Source organism: Scyliorhinus torazame, chromosome 11 (genome assembly GCF_047496885.1).
Source record: "Scyliorhinus torazame isolate Kashiwa2021f chromosome 11, sScyTor2.1, whole genome shotgun sequence".
NCBI classification, from domain to species: Eukaryota; Metazoa; Chordata; class Chondrichthyes; order Carcharhiniformes; family Scyliorhinidae; genus Scyliorhinus; species Scyliorhinus torazame.
In genome coordinates, this window is record NC_092717.1 from 247,825,336 (window position 1) to 247,845,058 (window position 19,723).

The following is a 19,723-nucleotide window of genomic DNA, read 5'->3' on the forward strand; positions in this document are numbered from 1 at the left end:
CACCCTATAGACCCCAAACAGCTTCCCACAGACACCACACCCTATAGACCCCAAACACCTTCCCCTCTGACACCGTGAGACCACACCCTATAGACCCCAAACACCTTCCCCTCTGACACCGTGAGACCACACCCTATAGACCCCCAAACATCTTCCCCTCAGACACCGAGACCGCACCCGATAGACCCCAAATACCTTCCCGTCAGACATCACGAGACCGCATCCTATAGACCCCCAAACACCTTCCCCTCTGACGCCGTGATACCGCACCCGATAGACCCCAAACACCTTCCCCTCTGACACTGAGACCGCACCCGATAGACCCCCAAACATCTTCCCCTCAGACACCGCGAGACCGCACCCTATAGACCCCAAACAGCTTCCCACAGACACCGCGAGACCGCATCCTATAGACCCCCAAACACCTTCCCCTCTGACACTGAGACCGCACCCGATAGACCCCCAAACATCTTCCCCTCAGACACCGCGAGACCGCACCCTATAGACCCCAAACAGCTTCCCACAGACACCGCACCCTATAGACCCCCAAACACCTTCCCCTCTGACACCGTGAGACCGCACCCGATAGACCCCAAACACCTTCCCCTCTGACACCGTGAGACCACACCCTATAGACCCCCAAACATCTTCCCCTCAGACACCGAGACCGCACCCGATAGACCCCAAATACCTTCCCGTCAGACATCACGAGACCGCACCCTATAGACCCCCAAACACCTTCCCCTCTGACACCGTGAGACCGCACACGATAGACCCCAAACACCTTCCCCTCTGGCACTGAGACCGCACCCGATAGACCCCCAAACATCTTCCCCTCAGACACCGCGAGACCGCACCCTATAGACCCCAAACAGCTTCCCCTCTGACACCGCGAGACCGCACCCTATAGACTCCCAAACACCTTCCCCTCAGACACCGCTAGACCGCACCCTATAGACCCCAAACATCTTCCCCTCGGACACTGAGACCGCACCCTATAGTCCCCCAAACACCTTCCCCTCTGGCACCGTGAGACCGCACCCTATAGACCCCTAAACATCTTCCCCTCGGACACCGCGAGACCGCACCGGATAGACCCCAAACACCTTCCCCTCAGGCACCGTGAGACCACACCCTATAGACCCCCAAACACCTTCCCCTCGGACACGGAGACCGCACCCTATAGACCCCAAACACCTTCCCCTCTGACACCGCGAGACCGCACCCTATAGACCCCCAAACACCTTCCCCTCTGACACCGCGAGACCGCACCCTATAGACCCCCAAACACCTTCCCCTCTGACACCGTGAGACCGCACCCGATAGACCCCAAACACCTTCCCCTCTGACACTGAGACCGCACCCGATAGACCCCCAAACATCTTCCCCTCAGACACCGCGAGACCGCACCCTATAGACCCCAAACAGCTTCCCATAGACACCGCGAGACCGCACCCGATAGACCCCCAAACACCTTCCCCTCAGACACCGCGAGACCGCACCCTATAGACCCCCAAACACCTTCCCCTCGGACACTGAGACCGCACCCGATAGACCCCAAACAGCTACCCCTCAGACACCGCACCCTATGGACCCACAAACACCTTCCCCTCGGACACCGCGAGACCGCACCCTATAGACCCCCAAACACCTTCCCCTCGGACACTGAGACCGCACCCTATAGACCCCAAACACCTTCCCCTCGGACACCGCGAGACCGCACCCGATAGACCCCAAACACCTTCCCCTCTGACACCGCACCCTATAGACCCCAAACACCTTCCCCTCGGACACCGCGAGACCGCACCCGATAGACCCCAAATACATTCCCCTCTAACACCGCGAGACCGCACCCTATAGACCCCAAACACCTTCCCCTCAGACACCGCGGGACCGCACCCGATAAACCCCAAACACCTTCCCCTCTGACACCGCGAGACCGCACCCTATAGACCCCAAACACCTTCCCCTCAGACACCGCGGGACCGCACCCGATAAACCCCAAACACCTTCCCCTCTGACACCGCGAGACCGCACCCTATAGACCCCCAAACACCTTCCCCTCAGACACCGCGGGACCGCACCCGATAAACCCCAAACACCTTCCCCTCAGACACCGCGAGACCGCATCCTATAGACCCCCAAACACCTTCCCCTCGGACACTGAGACCGCACCCGATAGACCCCAAACACCTTCCCCTCAGACACCGCGAGACCGCACCCTATAGACCCCCAAACACCTTCCCCTCAGACACCGCGAGACCGCACCCTATAGACCCCCAAACACCTTCCCCTCGGACACTGAGACCGCACCCGATAGACCCCAAACAGCTTCCCACAGACACCGCGAGACCGCACCCGATAGACCCCCAAACACCTTCCCCTCAGACACCGCGAGACCGCACCCTATAGACCCCCAAACACCTTCCCCTCGGACACTGAGACCGCACCCTATAGACCCCAAACACCTTCCCCTCTGACACCGCGAGACCGCACCCTATAGACCCCAAACACCTTCCCCTCGGACACCGCGAGACCGCACCCGATAGACCCCAAACACATTCCCCTCTAACACCGCGAGACCGCACCCTATAGACCCCAAACACCTTCCCCTCAGACACCGCGGGACCGCACCCGATAAACCCCAAACACCTTCCCCTCTGACACCGCACCCTATAGACCCCAAACACCTTCCCCTCAGACACCGCGGGACCGCACCCGATAAACCCCAAACACCTTCCCCTCTGACACCGCGAGACCGCACCCTATAGACCCCCAAACACCTTCCCCTCAGACACCGCGGGACCGCACCCGATAAACCCCAAACACCTTCCCCTCAGACACCGCGAGACCGCATCCTATAGACCCCCAAACACCTTCCCCTCGGACACTGAGACCGCACCCGATAGACCCCAAACACCTTCCCATCAGACACCGCGAGACCGCACCCTATAGACCCCCAAACACCTTCCCCTCGGACACTGAGACCGCACCCGATAAACCCCAAACACCTTCCCCTCAGACACCGCGAGACTGCACCCTATAGACCCCCAAACACCTTCCCCTCGGACACCGTGAGACCGCACCCGATAGACCCCAAACACCTTCCCCTCAGACACCGCGAGACCGCACCCTATAGACCCCCAAACACCTTCCCCTCGGACACAGCGAGACCACACCCTATAGACTCCCAAACACCTTCCCCACTAACACGGAGACCACACCCTATTGATTCCCAAACTCCTTCCTCCTCGCACAGAGACCGCACCATATAGACCCCCAAACACCTTCCCCTCGGACACTGCGAGACCACACCCTATAGACCCCAAACATCTTCCCCTCGGACACTGCGTGACCACACCCTATAGACCCCCAAACACCTTCCCCTCGGACACTGCGAGACCGCACCCTATAGACCCCAAACACCTTCCCCTCGGACACTGCGAGACCACACTCTATAGACCCCAAACACCTTCCCCATAGACATTGGGGGCCTAACCCCTTACCTGAATGTAGGTGTAGATGATGGCCTGATTGTTACGTGTCTGCTGGGCAAGCTTTAGGGCCTGGTGTAAGAAGCGGTCAGCATCTTCCGGCTTCCCCATTATGACACTGAGCTGCAGAGAGTCAGGGCATTAACACAGTAATGTGGATCACGGATTGGTTAGTGAATGAGGATAAATGCAGAGAATGGGGATAAATGGGTTATCTTAAGCTGTTACAAGTGGAATGCTACAGGGATCAGTGCTGGGGTTCTGGCTACTTACTATTCGTATCAATGTCTTGGATAAAGGGACTGAATGTATGGAAGGGAAATTTGCGGATCAGTAGGAAAGTAAGTTGTCAGGAGGAGGAGGAGAGTCTGCAATGGGATGTAGCCAGGTTGAGTGAGTGGGTAAAAATTTGGCAGATGGAATATAACGTGCGGTAAAAGTGAACTGGTCGACTTTGGCAGGAAGATTTGAAAAGCAGGAGAGAGATTACCGAACTCGAGGTACAGAGGGAGCTGGGTGTCCTGGTACATGAATCCCAAAACGTTAGTCTGCAGGTACAAGTGACGAGGAAGGCAAATGGGATGTTAAAATAGACTGGAATATAAAAGTGGGGAGGTTTTACTGCAGCTGTACAGGAGCAGATTGGGTCTCCTTATCAGAAGCAGTTCAGAGGTTTACTGGACTCATTCCTGGGGTGAGGGGCTGATCGGATAAAGAAAGGTTGGGCCTGCATCAACTGAGAGTTTGGAAGGATGAGCTAATCTTATTGAAGCACAAACGATGCGGAGGCAATTTGACCGGGTGGATAGTGGGGTGTTTCCTGTTGTGCGGGAGATTATTTTTCTCAGAGAGTCATTAGTTTCTGAATTCTCTTCCCTGGGAAGATGCTGGACAATTGAAACCAGAAAGAGTTAGACAGGTTTTTAATAGACATGGGTGTTCGGGTTATGGGGGACTGATGGCAAAGGAAAGTTGAACTACAACCAGGTTAACTGTTGGATAGAAGACAAGGTTCAAAGACCCACATTCCACTAAACCTCCTTCCTTCCTTTATTGAGAACCAATGTCAGAACAGAGTCAACGCAGTCTTCACAAAGCACAGCACCCAGATTGAATTCGGGGCTGCAAGGGGGGGGTTACGGGCTGCAGGGGGGGGTTTACGGGCTGCAGGGGGGGGTTACGGGCTGCAGGGGGGGGGTTACGGGCTGCAGGGGGGGGGTTACGGGCTGCAGGGGGGGGGTTACGGGCTGCAGGGGGGGGGTTACGGGCTGCAGGGGGGGGGTTACGGGCTGCAGGGGGGGGGTTACGGGCTGCAGGGGGGGGGGGTTACGGGCTGCAGGGGGGGGGTTACGGGCTGCAGGGGGGGGGTTACGGGCTGCAGGGGGGGGGGTTACGGGCTGCAGGGGGGGGGTTACGGGCTGCAGGGGGGGGGTTACGGGCTGCAGGGGGGGGGTTACGGGCTGCAGGGGGGGGGTTACGGGCTGCAGGGGGGGGGTTACGGGCTGCAGGGGGGGGGTTACGGGCTGCAGGGGGGGGGTTACGGGCTGCAGGGGGGGGGTTACGGGCTGCAGGGGGGGGTTACGGGCTGCAGGGGGGGGTTACGGGCTGCAGGGGGGGGTTACGGGCTGCAGGGGGGGGTTACGGGCTGCAGGGGGGGGTTACGGGCTGCAGGGGGGGGTTACGGGCTGCAGGGGGGGGTTACGGGCTGCAGGGGGGGGTTACGGGCTGCAGGGGGGGGTTACGGGCTGCAGGGGGGGGTTACGGGCTGCAGGGGGGGGTTACGGGCTGCAGGGGGGGGTTACGGGCTGCAGGGGGGGGTTACGGGCTGCAGGGGGGGGTTACGGGCTGCAGGGGGGGGTTACGGGCTGCAGGGGGGGGTTACGGGCTGCAGGGGGGGTTTACGGGCTGCAGGGGGGGTTACGGGCTGCAGGGGGGGGTTACGGGCTGCAGGGGGGGGTTACGGGCTGCAGGGGGGGGTTACGGGCTGCAGGGGGGGGTTACGGGCTGCAGGGGGGGGTTACGGGCTGCAGGGGGGGGTTACGGGCTGCAGGGGGGGGTTACGGGCTGCAGGGGGGGGTTACGGGCTGCAGGGGGGGGTTACGGGCTGCAGGGGGGGGTTACGGGCTGCAGGGGGGGGTTACGGGCTGCAGGGGGGGGTTACGGGCTGCAGGGGGGGGTTACGGGCTGCAGGGGGGGGTTACGGGCTGCAGGGGGGGGTTACGGGCTGCAGGGGGGGGTTACGGGCTGCAGGGGGGGGTTACGGGCTGCAGGGGGGGGTTACGGGCTGCAGGGGGGGGTTACGGGCTGCAGGGGGGGGTTACGGGCTGCAGGGGGGGGTTACGGGCTGCAGGGGGGGGTTACGGGCTGCAGGGGGGGGTTACGGGCTGCAGGGGGGGGTTACGGGCTGCAGGGGGGGGTTACGGGCTGCAGGGGGGGGTTACGGGCTGCAGGGGGGGGTTACGGGCTGCAGGGGGGGGTTACGGGCTGCAGGGGGGGGTTACGGGCTGCAGGGGGGGGTTACGGGCTGCAGGGGGGGGTTACGGGCTGCAGGGGGGGGTTACGGGCTGCAGGGGGGGGTTACGGGCTGCAGGGGGGGGTTACGGGCTGCAGGGGGGGGTTACGGGCTGCAGGGGGGGGTTACGGGCTGCAGGGGGGGGTTACGGGCTGCAGGGGGGGGTTACGGGCTGCAGGGGGGGGTTACGGGCTGCAGGGGGGGGTTACGGGCTGCAGGGGGGGGTTACGGGCTGCAGGGGGGGGTTACGGGCTGCAGGGGGGGGTTACGGGCTGCAGGGGGGGGTTACGGGCTGCAGGGGGGGGTTACGGGCTGCAGGGGGGGGTTACGGGCTGCAGGGGGGGGTTACGGGCTGCAGGGGGGGGTTACGGGCTGCAGGAGGGGGTTACGGGCTGCAGGGGGGGGTTACGGGCTGCAGGGGGGGGTTACGGGCTGCAGGGGGGGGTTACGGGCTGCAGGGGGGGGTTACGGGCTGCAGGGGGGGGTTACGGGCTGCAGGGGGGGGTTACGGGCTGCAGGGGGGGGTTACGGGCTGCAGGGGGGGGTTACGGGCTGCAGGGGGGGGTTACGGGCTGCAGGGGGGGGTTACGGGCTGCAGGGGGGGGTTACGGGCTGCAGGGGGGGGTCGGCTGCAGGGGGGTTACGGGCTGCAGGGGGGGGTTACGGGGCTGCAGGGGGGGGTTACGGGCTGCAGGGGGGGGTTACGGGCTGCAGGGGGGGGTTACGGGCTGCAGGGGGGGGTTACGGGCTGCAGGGGGGGGTTACGGGCTGCAGGGGGGGGTTACGGGCTGCAGGGGGGGTTACGGGCTGCAGGGGGGGGTTACGGGCTGCAGGGGGGGGTTACGGGCTGCAGGGGGGGGTTACGGGCTGCAGGGGGGGGTTACGGGCTGCAGGGGGGGGTTACGGGCTGCAGGGGGGGGTTACGGGCTGCAGGGGGGGGTTACGGGCTGCAGGGGGGGGTTACGGGCTGCAGGGGGGGGTTACGGGCTGCAGGGGGGGGTTACGGGCTGCAGGGGGGGGTTACGGGCTGCAGGGGGGGGTTACGGGCTGCAGGGGGGGGTTACGGGCTGCAGGGGGGGGTTACGGGCTGCAGGGGGGGGTTACGGGCTGCAGGGGGGGGTTACGGGCTGCAGGGGGGGGTTACGGGCTGCAGGGGGGGGTTACGGGCTGCAGGGGGGGGTTACGGGCTGCAGGGGGGGTTACGGGCTGCAGGGGGGGGTTACGGGCTGCAGGGGGGGGTTACGGGCTGCAGGGGGGGGTTACGGGCTGCAGGGGGGGGGTTACGGGCTGCAGGGGGGGGTTACGGGCTGCAGGGGGGGGTTACGGGCTGCAGGGGGGGGTTACGGGCTGCAGGGGGGGGTTACGGGCTGCAGGGGGGGGTTACGGGCTGCAGGGGGGGGTTACGGGCTGCAGGGGGGGGTTACGGGCTGCAGGGGGGGGTTACGGGCTGCAGGGGGGGGTTACGGGCTGCAGGGGGGGGTTACGGGCTGCAGGGGGGGGTTACGGGCTGCAGGGGGGGGTTACGGGCTGCAGGGGGGGGTTACGGGCTGCAGGGGGGGGTTACGGGCTGCAGGGGGGGGTTACGGGCTGCAGGGGGGGGTTACGGGCTGCAGGGGGGGTTACGGGCTGCAGGGGGGGGTTACGGGCTGCAGGGGGGGGTTACGGGCTGCAGGGGGGGGTTACGGGCTGCAGGGGGGGGTTACGGGCTGCAGGGGGGGGTTACGGGCTGCAGGGGGGGTTACGGGCTGCAGGGGGGGTTACGGGCTGCAGGGGGGGGTTACGGGCTGCAGGGGGGGGTTACGGGCTGCAGGGGGGGTTACGGGCTGCAGGGGGGGGTTACGGGCTGCAGGGGGGGTTACGGGCTGCAGGGGGGGTTACGGGCTGCAGGGGGGGGTTACGGGCTGCAGGGGGGGGTTACGGGCTGCAGGGGGGGTTACGGGCTGCAGGGGGGGGTTACGGGCTGTAGGGGGGGGTTACGGGCTGCAGGGGGGGGTTACGGGCTGCAGGGGGGGGTTACGGGCTGCAGGGGGGGGTTACGGGCTGCAGGGGGGGGGTTACGGGCTGCAGGGGGGGTTACGGGCTGCAGGGGGGGGTTACGGGCTGCAGGGGGGGGTTACGGGCTGCAGGGGGGGGTTACGGGCTGCGGGGGGGGTTACGGGCTGCAGGGGGGGGTTACGGGCTGCAGGGGGGGGTTACGGGCTGCAGGGGGGGTTACGGGCTGCAGGGGGGGTTACGGGCTGCAGGGGGGGGTTACGGGCTGCGGGGGGGGTTACGGGCTGCGGGGGGGGGTTACGGGCTGCGGGGGGGGGTTACGGGCTGCAGGGGGGGGTTACGGGCTGCAGGGGGGGGGTTACGGGCTGCAGGGGGGGGGATTAGGGGCGGGTTAGGGGAGGGGATTAGGGGCGGGTTAGGGGAGGGGATTAGGGGCGGGTTAGGGGAGGGGATTAGGGGAGAGGGTTAGGGGCTGGGCTGAGGGAGGGGTTAGGGGCTGCAGGGGGGGTGGTTAGGGGAGGGGATTAGGGGCTGGGCTGAGGGGGGGGGAAGCAGCTGGGTTGCCCCCTCCCGGGTAATGACCCTGTGTTAGGGGTCACTATCCCGCGGTGGATTCCCTGCCAATTGTGGCCGGTTTGATTTGAGACAGAAAAGCAAACCTTGGCCTTTTTGATGAGCAGGATGATGTCATCCTCCGGATTCCGCTCTTCCGTCTGGTCCTGGGAGAAAAAGCTGAAAGCGAGACACACTGGAGAGAGGGGGGAGAGAGAACACATGGTCAGAGAGAGGGAGAGAGAGAGACGGGGGGAGCGGGGAGAGAGAGAGAGAGAGAGACAGGGGGAGCGGGGAGAGAGAGAGAGAGAGACGGGGGGAGCGGGGAGAGAGAGAGAGAGAGAGAGACGGGGGGAGCGGGGAGAGAGAGAGAGAGACGGGGGGAGCGGGGAGAGAGAGAGAGAGAGAGAGAGAGACGGGGGGAGCGGGGAGAGAGAGAGAGAGAGAGAGACGGGGGGAGCGGGGAGAGAGAGAGAGAGAGAGAGACGGGGGGAGCGGGGAGAGAGAGAGAGAGAGAGAGACGGGGGAGCGGGGAGAGAGAGAGAGAGAGACGGGGGAGCGGGGAGAGAGAGAGAGAGAGAGACGGGGGAGCGGGGAGAGAGAGAGAGAGAGAGACGGGGGGAGCGGGAGAGAGAGAGAGAGAGAGACGGGGGAGCGGGGAGAGAGAGAGAGAGAGAGACGGGGGGAGCGGGGCGAGAGAGAGAGAGAGAGAGACGGGGGGAGCGGGGAGAGAGAGAGAGAGAGAGACGGGGGGAGCGGAGAGAGAGAGAGACGGGGGGAGCGGAGAGAGAGAGAGAGAGAGACGGGGGAGCGGGGAGAGAGAGAGAGAGAGACGGGGGGAGCGGAGAGAGAGAGAGAGACGGGGGGAGCGGAGAGAGAGAGAGAGAGAGACGGGGGGAGCGGGGAGAGAGAGAGAGAGAGAGACGGGGGGAGCGGGGAGAGAGAGAGAGAGAGACGGGGGGAGCGGGGAGAGAGAGAGAGAGAGAGAGACGGGGGGGAGCGGGGAGAGAGAGAGAGAGAGAGAGAGAGACGGGGGAGCGGGGAGAGAGAGAGAGAGAGAGACGGGGGAGCGGGGAGAGAGAGAGAGAGAGAGAGAGACGGGGGGAGCGGGGAGAGAGAGAGAGAGAGACGGGGGGAGCGGGGAGAGAGAGAGAGAGAGACGGGGGAGCGGGGAGAGAGAGAGAGAGAGACGGGGGAGCGGGGAGAGAGAGAGAGAGAGACGGGGGGAGCGGAGAGAGAGAAAGACGGGGGGAGCGGAGAGAGAGAGAGAGAGAGACGGGGGGAGCGGGGAGAGAGAGAGAGAGAGACGGGGGGAGCGGAGAGAGAGAGAGACGGGGGGAGCGCGGAGAGAGAGAGAGAGAGAGAGACGGGGGGAGCGGGGAGAGAGAGAGAGAGACGGGGGAGCGGGGAGAGAGAGAGAGAGAGACGGGGGGAGCGGGGAGAGAGAGAGAGAGAGAGACGGGGGGAGCGGGGAGAGAGAGAGACAGAGAGAGAGAGAGACGGGGGGAGCGGGGAGAGAGAGAGAGAGAGAGACGGGGGGAGCGGGGAGAGAGAGAGAGAGAGAGAGAGAGATGGGGGGAGCGGGGAGAGAGAGAGAGAGACGGGGGAGCGGGGAGAGAGAGAGAGAGAGAGAGACGGGGGGAGCGGGGAGAGAGAGAGAGAGAGACGGGGGGAGCGGGGAGAGAGAGAGAGAGAGACGGGGGAGCGGGGAGAGAGAGAGAGAGAGACGGGGGGAGCGGGGAGAGAGAGAGAGAGAGACGGGGGGAGCGGGGAGAGAGAGAGAGAGAGACGGGGGGGGAGCGGGGAGAGAGAGAGAGAGAGACGGGGGGGGGAGCGGGGAGAGAGAGAGAGAGAGAGACGGGGGGGGAGCGGGGAGAGAGAGAGAGAGAGAGACGGGGGGGGGGAGCGGGGAGAGAGAGAGAGAGAGAGACGGGGGGGGGGAGCGGGGAGAGAGAGAGAGAGAGAGACGGGGGGAGCGGGGAGAGAGAGAGAGAGAGACGGGGGGGGGAGCGGAGAGAGAGAGAGACGGGGGGAGCGGGGAGAGAGAGAGAGAGAGAGAGAGACGGGGGGAGCGGGGAGAGAGAGAGAGAGAGAGACGGGGGGAGCGGGGAGAGAGAGAGAGAGAGAGAGACGGGGGGAGCGGGGAGAGAGAGAGAGAGAGAGAGAGACGGGGGGAGCGGGGAGAGAGAGAGAGAGAGAGAGACGGGGGGAGCGGGGAGAGAGAGAGAGAGAGAGACGGGGGGAGCGGGGAGAGAGAGAGAGAGAGAGAGACGGGGGGAGCGGGGAGAGAGAGAGAGAGAGAGAGAGACGGGGGGAGCGGGGAGAGAGAGAGAGAGAGAGAGACGGGGGGAGCGGGGAGAGAGAGAGAGAGAGAGACGGGGGGAGCGGGGAGAGAGAGAGAGAGAGAGACGGGGGGAGCGGGGAGAGAGAGAGAGAGAGACGGGGGGAGCGGGGAGAGAGAGAGAGAGAGACGGGGGAGCGGGGAGAGAGAGAGAGAGAGACGGGGGGAGCGGGGAGAGAGAGAGAGAGAGACGGGGGGGGGAGCGGGGAGAGAGAGAGAGAGAGACGGGGGGGGGGGGGAGAGCGGGGAGAGAGAGAGAGAGGAGACGGGGGGGGGAGCGGGGAGAGAGAGAGAGAGAGACGGGGGGGAGCGGGGAGAGAGAGAGAGAGAGACGGGGGGGGAGCGGGGAGAGAGAGAGACGGGGGGGGGAGCGGGGAGAGAGAGAGACGGGGGGGAGCGGGGAGAGAGAGAGACGGGGGGGAGCGGGGAGAGAGAGAGACGGGGGGGGAGCGGGGAGAGAGAGAGACGGGGGGGAGCGGGAGAGAGAGAGACGGGGGGGAGCGGGGAGAGAGAGAGACGGGGGGGAGCGGGGAGAGAGAGAGACGGGGGGGGAGCAGGGAGAGAGAGAGACGGGGGGGGGGAGCGGGGAGAGAGAGAGATGGGGGAGCGGGGAGAGAGACGGGGGAGGGGGGGAGAGACGGGGGAGGGAGGGGGGAGAGACGGGGGAGGGGGGGGGGAGAGAGGGGGAGTGGGGGGAGAGAGGGGGGAGGGGGAGAGAGAGACGGGGAGGGGGGGGAGAGACGGGGAGGGGGGGGAGAGACGGGGGAGGGGGGGGGAGAGACGGGGGAGGGGGGGGAGAGACGGGGGAGGGGGGGGAGAGACGGGGAGGGGGGGGAGAGACGGGGAGGGGGGGGAGAGACGGGGAGGGGGGGGGAGACGGGGGAGGGGGGGGGGGAGAGACGGGGGGGGAGAGACGGGGGAGGGGGGGGAGAGACGGGGAGGGGGGGAGAGACGGGGGGGGGAGAGAGACGGGAGGGGGGGGAGAGACGGGGAGGGGGGGGGAGAGACGGGGAGGGGGGGGGAGACGGGGAGGGGGGGGAGAGACGGGGAGGGGGGGGGAGAGACGGGGAGGGGGGAGAGACGGGGGAGGGGGGGAGAGACGGGGGGGGAGACGGGGAGGGGGGAGAGACGGGGGAGGGGGGAGACGGGGAGGGGGGAGAGACGGGGAGGGGGGGGAGAGACGGGGAGGGGGGGGAGAGACGGGGAGGGGGGGAGGGGGGAGGGGGGGAGGGGGGAGGGGGGGGAGAGACGGGGAGGGGGGAGAGAGACGGGGAGGGGGGAGAGAGACGGGGAGGGGGGAGAGAGACGGGGAGGGGGGAGAGAGACGGGAGGGGGGAGAGAGACGGGGAGGGGGGAGAGAGACGGGGAGGGGGGGAGAGAGGACGGGGAGGGGGGGAGAGAGACGGGGAGGGGGGAGAGAGACGGGGAGGGGGGAGAGAGACGGGGAGGGGGGAGAGAGACGGGGAGGGGGGAGAGAGACGGGGGAGGGGGGGGAGAGAGACGGGGGAGGGGGGAGAGAGACGGGGGAGGGGGGGGAGAGAGACGGGGAGGGGGGGAGAGAGACGGGGAGGGGGGGAGAGAGACGGGGGAGGGGGTGAGAGAGACGGGGGAGGGGGGAGAGAGACGGGGAGGGGGGAGAGAGACGGGGAGGGGGGAGAGAGACGGGGGAGGGGGGGAGAGAGACGGGGGAGGGGGGGGAGAGAGACGGGGGAGGGGGGGAGAGAGACGGGGGAGGGGGGAGAGAGACGGGGGAGGGGGGAGAGAGACGGGGGAGGGGGGGAGAGAGACGGGGGAGGGGGGGAGAGAGACGGGGGAGGGGGGGAGAGAGACGGGGAGGGGGGAGAGAGACGGGGGAGGGGGGGAGAGAGACGGGGAGGGGGGAGAGAGACGGGGAGGGGGGAGAGAGACGGGGAGGGGGGGAGAGAGACGGGGAGGGGGGAGAGAGACGGGGGAGGGGGAGAGGGAGGGGGGAGAGAGACGGGGAGGGGGGGAGAGACGGGGAGGGGGGGAGAGACGGGGAGGGGGGGGAGAGACGGGGGAGGGGGGGGAGAGACGGGGGAGGGGGGGGAGAGACGGGGGAGGGGGGGAGAGACGGGGGAGGGGGGGGAGAGACGGGGGAGGGGGGGGAGAGACGGGGAGGGGGGGGGAGAGACGGGGAGGGGGGGGAGAGACGGGGGAGGGGGGGGAAGAGACGGGGGAGGGGGGGGAAGAGACGGGGGAGGGGGGGGAGAGACGGGGAGGGGGGGGAGAGACGGGGAGGGGGGGAGAGACGGGGGAGGGGGGGAGAGACGGGGGAGGGGGGGGAGAGACGGGGGAGGGGGGGGGAGAGACGGGGGAGGGGGGGGAGAGACGGGGGAGGGGGGGAGAGACGGGGAGGGGGGGGAGAGACGGGGGAGGGGGGGGAGAGACGGGGAGGGGGGGAGAGACGGGGGAGGGGGGGAGAGACGGGGGAGGGGGGGAGAGACGGGGGAGGGGGGGGAGAGACGGGGAGGGGGGGGAGAGACGGGGGAGGGGGGGGGAGAGACGGGGGAGGGGGGGGAGAGACGGGGGAGGGGGGGGAGAGACGGGGGAGGGGGGGGAGAGACGGGGGAGGGGGGGGAGAGACGGGGGAGGGGGGGGAGAGACGGGGGAGGGGGGGGGAGAGACGGGGGAGGGGGGGAGAGACGGGGGAGGGGGGGGAGAGACGGGGGAGGGGGGGGAGAGACGGGGAGGGGGGGGGAGACGGGGAGGGGGGGGAGAGACGGGGGAGGGGGGAGAGACGGGGGAGGGGGGGAGAGACGGGGGAGGGGGGGAGAGACGGGGGAGGGGGGGGGAGAGACGGGGGAGGGGGGGGAGAGAGACGGGGGAGGGGGGGGAGAGAGACGGGGGAGGGGGGGAGAGACGGGGAGGGGGGGCAGAGACGGGGAGGGGGGGAGAGACGGGGAGGGGGGGGAGAGACGGGGGAGGGGGGGGAGAGACGGGGGAGGGGGGGGAGAGACGGGGGAGGGGGGGGAGAGACGGGGGAGGGGGGGGAAGAGACGGGGGAGGGGGGGGGAAGAGACGGGGGAGGGGGGGGGGAAGAGACGGGGGGAGGGGGGGAAGAGACGGGGGAGGGGGGGAAGAGACGGGGGAGGGGGGGGGGAAGAGACGGGGGAGGGGGGGGGGAAGAGACGGGGGAGGGGGGGGAAGAGACGGGGAGGGGGGGGAAGAGACGGGGGAGGGGGGGGAAGAGACGGGGGAGGGGGGGGAGAGACGGGGGAGGGGGGGGAGAGACGGGGGAGGGGGGGAGAGACGGGGGAGGGGGGGAGAGACGGGGAGGGGGGGGGAGAGACGGGGAGGGGGGGAGAGACGGGGAGGGGGGGGGAGAGACGGGGAGGGGGGGGAGAGACGGGGAGGGGGGGAGAGACGGGGGAGGGGGGGAGAGACGGGGAGGGGGGGGAGAGACGGGGAGGGGGGGGAGAGACGGGGAGGGGGGGGAGAGACGGGGGAGGGGGGGGAGGGGGGGAGAGACGGGGGAGGGGGGGGAGGGGGGAGAGACGGGGAGGGGGAGAGAGACGGGGAGGGGGAGAGAGAGACGGGGAGGGGGAGAGAGAGACGGGGAGGGGGAGAGAGAGACGGGGGAGGGGGGAGAGAGACGGGGGAGGGGGGAGAGAGACGGGGGAGGGGGGGAGAGAGACGGGGGAGGGGGGGGAGAGAGACGGGGGAGGGGGGAGAGAGACGGGGGAGGGGGGAGAGAGACGGGGAGGGGGGGGAGAGAGACGGGGAGGGGGGAGAGAGACGGGGGAGGGGGGAGAGACGGGGGAGGGGGGGAGAGACGGGGGAGGGGGGGGAGAGACGGGGAGGGGGGGGAGAGACGGGGGAGGGGGGAGAGACGGGGGAGGGGGGGAGAGACGGGGAGGGGGGGCAGAGACGGGGAGGGGGGGCAGAGACGGGGAGGGGGGGCAGAGACGGGGAGGGGGGGCAGAGACGGGGAGGGGGGGAGAGACGGGGAGGGGGGGAGAGACGGGGGAGGGGGGGGGAGAGACGGGGGAGGGGGGGGGAGAGACGGGGGAGGGGGGGGGGAAGAGACGGGGGAGGGGGGGGGAAGAGACGGGGGAGGGGGGGGGAAGAGACGGGGAGGGGGGGGAAGAGACGGGGGAGGGGGGGGGAAGAGACGGGGGAGGGGGGGGGAAGAGACGGGGGAGGGGGGGAAGAGACGGGGGAGGGGGGGAAGAGACGGGGAGGGGGGAAGAGACGGGGGAGGGGGGGAGAGACGGGGGAGGGGGGGAGAGACGGGGGAGGGGGGGAGAGACGGGGGAGGGGGGGAGAGACGGGGGAGGGGGGGAGAGACGGGGAGGGGGGAGAGACGGGGGAGGGGGGGAGAGACGGGGGAGGGGGGGAGAGACGGGGAGGGGGGGAGAGACGGGGGAGGGGGGGAGAGACGGGGGAGGGGGGGAGAGACGGGGGAGGGGGGGGAGAGACGGGGAGGGGGGGGGAGAGACGGGGAGGGGGGGGGAGAGACGGGGAGGGGGGGAGAGACGGGGAGGGGGGGGAGAGACGGGGGAGGGGGGGGAGAGACGGGGGAGGGGGGGAGAGACGGGGGAGGGGGGGGGAGAGACGGGGAGGGGGGGGGAAGAGACGGGGGAGGGGGGGAGAGACGGGGGGAGAGACGGGGGGGAGAGACGGGGAGGGGGGGGAGAGACGGGGAGGGGGGGGAGAGACGGGGAGGGGGGGGAGAGACGGGGAGGGGGGGGAGAGACGGGGAGGGGGGGGAGAGACGGGGAGGGGGGGGAGAGACGGGGAGGGGGGGGAGAGACGGGGAGGGGGGGGAGAGACGGGGAGGGGGGGGAGAGACGGGGGAGGGGGGGGAGAGACGGGGGAGGGGGGGGAGAGACGGGGGAGGGGGGGGAGAGACGGGGAGGGGGGGGAGAGACGGGGGAGGGGGGGGAGAGACGGGGAGGGGGGGGAGAGACGGGGAGGGGGGGGAGAGACGGGGAGGGGGGGGAGAGACGGGGAGGGGGGGGGGAGACGGGGAGGGGGGGGAGAGACGGGGGAGGGGGGGGGGAGAGACGGGGGAGGGGGGGGAGAGACGGGGGAGGGGGGGGGAGAGACGGGGAGGGGGGGAGAGACGGGGGAGGGGGGGGAGAGACGGGGGAGGGGGGGGAGGGGGGGAGAGACGGGGGGGGGGGGGAGGGGGGGAGAGACGGGAGGGGAGAGAGACGGGGAGGGGGGGAGAGAGACGGGGGAGGGGGGGGAGAGAGACGGGGGAGGGGGGAGAGAGACGGGGGAGGGGGGAGAGAGATGGGGGAGGGGGGGAGAGAGATGGGGGAGGGGGGGAGAGAGACGGGGAGGGGGGGAGAGAGACGGGGGAGGGGGGGGAGAGAGACGGGGGAGGGGGGAGAGAGACGGGGAGGGGGGGAGAGAGACGGGGGAGGGGGGAGAGAGACGGGGGAGGGGGGGAGAGAGACGGGGAGGGGGGAGAGAGACGGGGGAGGGGGGGAGAGAGACGGGGGAGGGGGGAGAGAGACGGGGGAGGGGGGAGAGAGACGGGGGAGGGGGGGAGAGAGACGGGGAGGGGGGAGAGAGACGGGGAGGGGGGGGAGAGACGGGGGAGGGGGGGAGAGACGGGGGAGGGGGGGAGAGACGGGGGAGGGGGGGGAGAGACGGGGAGAGACGGGGAGGGGGGGGAGAGACGGGGAGGGGGGGAGAGACGGGGAGGGGGGGGAGAGACGGGGAGGGGGGGAGAGACGGGGAGGGGGGGGAGAGACGGGGAGGGGGGGGGGAGAGACGGGGAGGGGGGGGAGAGACGGGGAGGGGGGGGAGAGACGGGAGGGGGGGAGAGACGGGGAGGGGGGGGAGAGACGGGGAGGGGGGGGGGAGAGACGGGGAGGGGGGGGGAGAGACGGGGAGGGGGGGGGAGAGACGGGGGAGACGGGGAGGGGGGGGAGAGACGGGGGAGGGGGGGGGGAGAGACGGGGGAGGGGGGGAGAGACGGGGGAGGGGGGAGAGACGGGGGAGGGGGGGAGAGAGACGGGGAGGGGGGGAGAGAGACGGGGGAGGGGGGGAGAGAGACGGGGGGGGAGAGAGACGGGAGGGGGGAGAGAGACGGGGAGGGGGGGAGAGAGACGGGGAGGGGGGGAGAGAGACGGGGAGGGGGGGAGAGAGACGGGGGAGGGGGGGAGAGAGACGGGGGAGGGGGGGGAGAGAGACGGGGGAGGGGGGGGAGAGAGACGGGGAGGGGGGGGAGAGAGACGGGGGAGGACGGGGGGGGGGAGAGAGACGGGGGAGGGGGGGGGGAGAGAGACGGGGGAGGGGGGGGAGAGAGACGGGGGAGGGGGGAGAGAGACGGGGGAGGGGGGGAGAGAGACGGGGAGGGGGGAGAGAGACGGGGGAGGGGGGGAGAGAGACGGGGAGGGGGGGAGAGAGACGGGGGAGGGGGGGAGAGAGACGGGGGAGGGGGGAGAGAGACGGGGGAGGGGGGGAGAGAGACGGGGGAGGGGGGGAGAGAGACGGGGGAGGGGGGGGGAGAGAGACAGGGGAGGGGGGGAGAGAGAGACGGGGGAGGGGGGGAGAGAGACGGGGGAGGGGGGGAGAGAGACGGGGGAGGGGGGGAGAGAGACGGGGGAGGGGGGGAGAGAGACGGGGGGGAGGGGGGGAGAGAGACGGGGGAGGGGGGGAGAGAGACGGGGGAGGGGGGGGAGAGAGACAGGGGAGGGGGGGAGAGAGAGACGGGGGAGGGGGGAGAGAGACGGGGGGGGGGGAGAGAGACGGGGGGAGGGGGGGGGAGAGAGACGGGGGAGGGGGGGGGAGAGAGACGGGGGAGGGGGGGGGAGAGAGACGGGGAGGGGGGGGGGAGAGAGACGGGGGAGGGGGGGGAGAGAGGGGGGGGGAGAGAGACGGGGGGAGGGGGGGGGAGAGAGACGGGGGAGGGGGGGGAGAGAGACGGGGGGAGGGGGGGGAGAGAGACGGGGGAGGGGGGGGGAGAGAGACGGGGGAGGGGGGGGGAGAGAGACGGGGGGAGGGGGGGGAGAGAGACGGGGGAGGGGGGGGTAGAGAGACGGAGGGGGGGGGTAGAGAGACGGGGAGGGGGGGGAGAGAGACGGGGGGAGGGGGGGGAGAGAGACGGGGGGAGGGGGGGGAGAGAGACGGGGGGAGGGGGGGAGAGAGACGGGGGGAGGGGGGGGAGAGAGACGGGGGAGGGGGGGGAGAGAGACGGGGGGAGGGGGGGAGAGAGACGGGGGGAGGGGGGGGAGAGAGACGGGGGGAGGGGGGGGAGAGAGACGGGGGAGGGGGGGGAGAGAGACGGGGGGAGGGGGGGGAGAGAGACGGGGGGAGGGGGGGGGAGAGAGACGGGGGGAGGGGGGGGGGGAGAGAGACGGGGGGAGGGGGGGGAGAGAGACGGGGGGAGGGGGGGGGAGAGAGACGGGGGGAGGGGGGGAGAGAGACGGGGGAGGGGGGGAGAGAGACGGGGGGAAGGGGGGGGAGAGAGACGGGGGGAGGGGGGGAGAGAGACGGGGGAGGGGGGGAGAGAGACGGGGGGAGGGGGGAGAGAGACGGGGGGAGGGGGGGGGAGAGAGACGGGGGGAGGGGGGGAGAGAGACGGGGGAGGGGGGGGAGAGAGACGGGGGGAGGGGGGGGGAGAGAGACGGGGGGAGGGGGGGGGGAGAGACGGGGGGGGGGGGGGGAGAGACGGGGGGAGGGGGGGGAGAGAGACGGGGGGAGGGGGGGGAGAGAGACGGGGGGAGGGGGGGGAGAGAGACGGGGGGAGGGGGGGGGAGAGAGACGGGGGAGGGGGGGGAGAGAGACGGGGGGAGGGGGGGAGAGAGACGGGGGAGGGGGGGAGAGAGAGACGGGGGGGGGGGAGAGAGACGGGGGGGGGAGAGAGACGGGGGGGGGAAGAGAGACGGGGGGGGGAAGAGAGACGGGGGGAGGGGAGGGGAGAGAGACGGGGGGAGGGGGGGAGAGAGACGGGGGGAGGGGGGGGAGAGAGACGGGGGGAGGGGGGGGAGAGAGACGGGGGGAGGGGGGGGAGAGAGACGGGGGGGAGGGGGGGGAGAGAGACGGGGGGAGGGGGGGGGGAGAGAGACGGGGGGAGGGGGGGAGAGAGAGACGGGGGGAGGGGGGGGAGAGACGGGGGGAGGGGGGGGGAGAGAGACGGGGGGAGGGGGGGGAGAGAGACGGGGGGAGGGGGGGGGGGAGAGAGACGGGGGGAGGGGGGGGGGGGAGAGAGACGGGGGGAGGGGGGGGGGAGAGAGACGGGGGGAGGGGGGGGGGGGAGAGAGACGGGGGGAGGGGGGGGGGGAGAGAGACGGGGGGAGGGGAGGGGAGAGAGACGGGGGGAGGGGAGGGGAGAGAGACGGGGGGGGAGGGGGGGGGGGGGGAGAGAGAGACGGGGGGAGGGGGGAGAGGGGGGGAGGGGGGGAGAGGGGAGGGGAGAGGCTGTCAGAAATGGGGGCAGAGTGAAGGGGCGGGGCCAGGTCAGGGGGCGGGGCCAGGTCAGGGGGCGGAGTCAGGTCATTCTCCCCTCCCCCGTCCTTACCCAGTCCGGCCGCGCTGAGGGTCCCCGCGCCGGAGCCGCTTCCCGGGGCCGCTGAGCGCCGCTCTGGGCCGCGCTGCAGGCTGGGCTCCCGGGAGCGGCACCGCTCTGACCCCCGGCTCCAGGTGCGGAATATCCGCCCAGGGATCAGGGCCCGACAGCCCGCGGAGCGCAGCATCTCCCGGGCAACGGAGCGGAAATACCAACGTCACCCACCGGAAGTACCCACTCAATGTCATCAGGGACAGGATCGTCACAGTCTTAAAGGGACAGCAACCTCGGACTCTTAAAGGGACAGCATCCTGGGTCTCTTAAAAGGACAGCACCTGGACTCTTAA

General features: G+C 70.2%; 1 protein-coding gene across 2 annotated transcripts in view; it reads right to left on the reverse strand.

The window, feature by feature from the left end:
* The window catches only part of ttc19 (tetratricopeptide repeat domain 19), a 75,649-nt gene extending 56,057 nt beyond the window's left edge, over positions 1-19,592 (reverse strand). The window contains exons 1-3 of one of the 2 annotated variants that reach the window (XM_072468545.1): positions 19,389-19,592; positions 8,658-8,746; positions 3,507-3,617 (exon numbers count right to left, since the gene is read on the reverse strand). In XM_072468545.1, the coding sequence (XP_072324646.1) occupies positions 3,507-3,617; positions 8,658-8,746; positions 19,389-19,563 (375 nt within the window). In that variant the 5' untranslated portion in view covers positions 19,564-19,592. The remainder of the gene's footprint in view (positions 1-3,506; positions 3,618-8,657; positions 8,747-19,388) is intronic. The other variant, XM_072468544.1, reaches the window with a different exon arrangement.
* Positions 19,593-19,723: the final 131 nt, after the last annotated feature.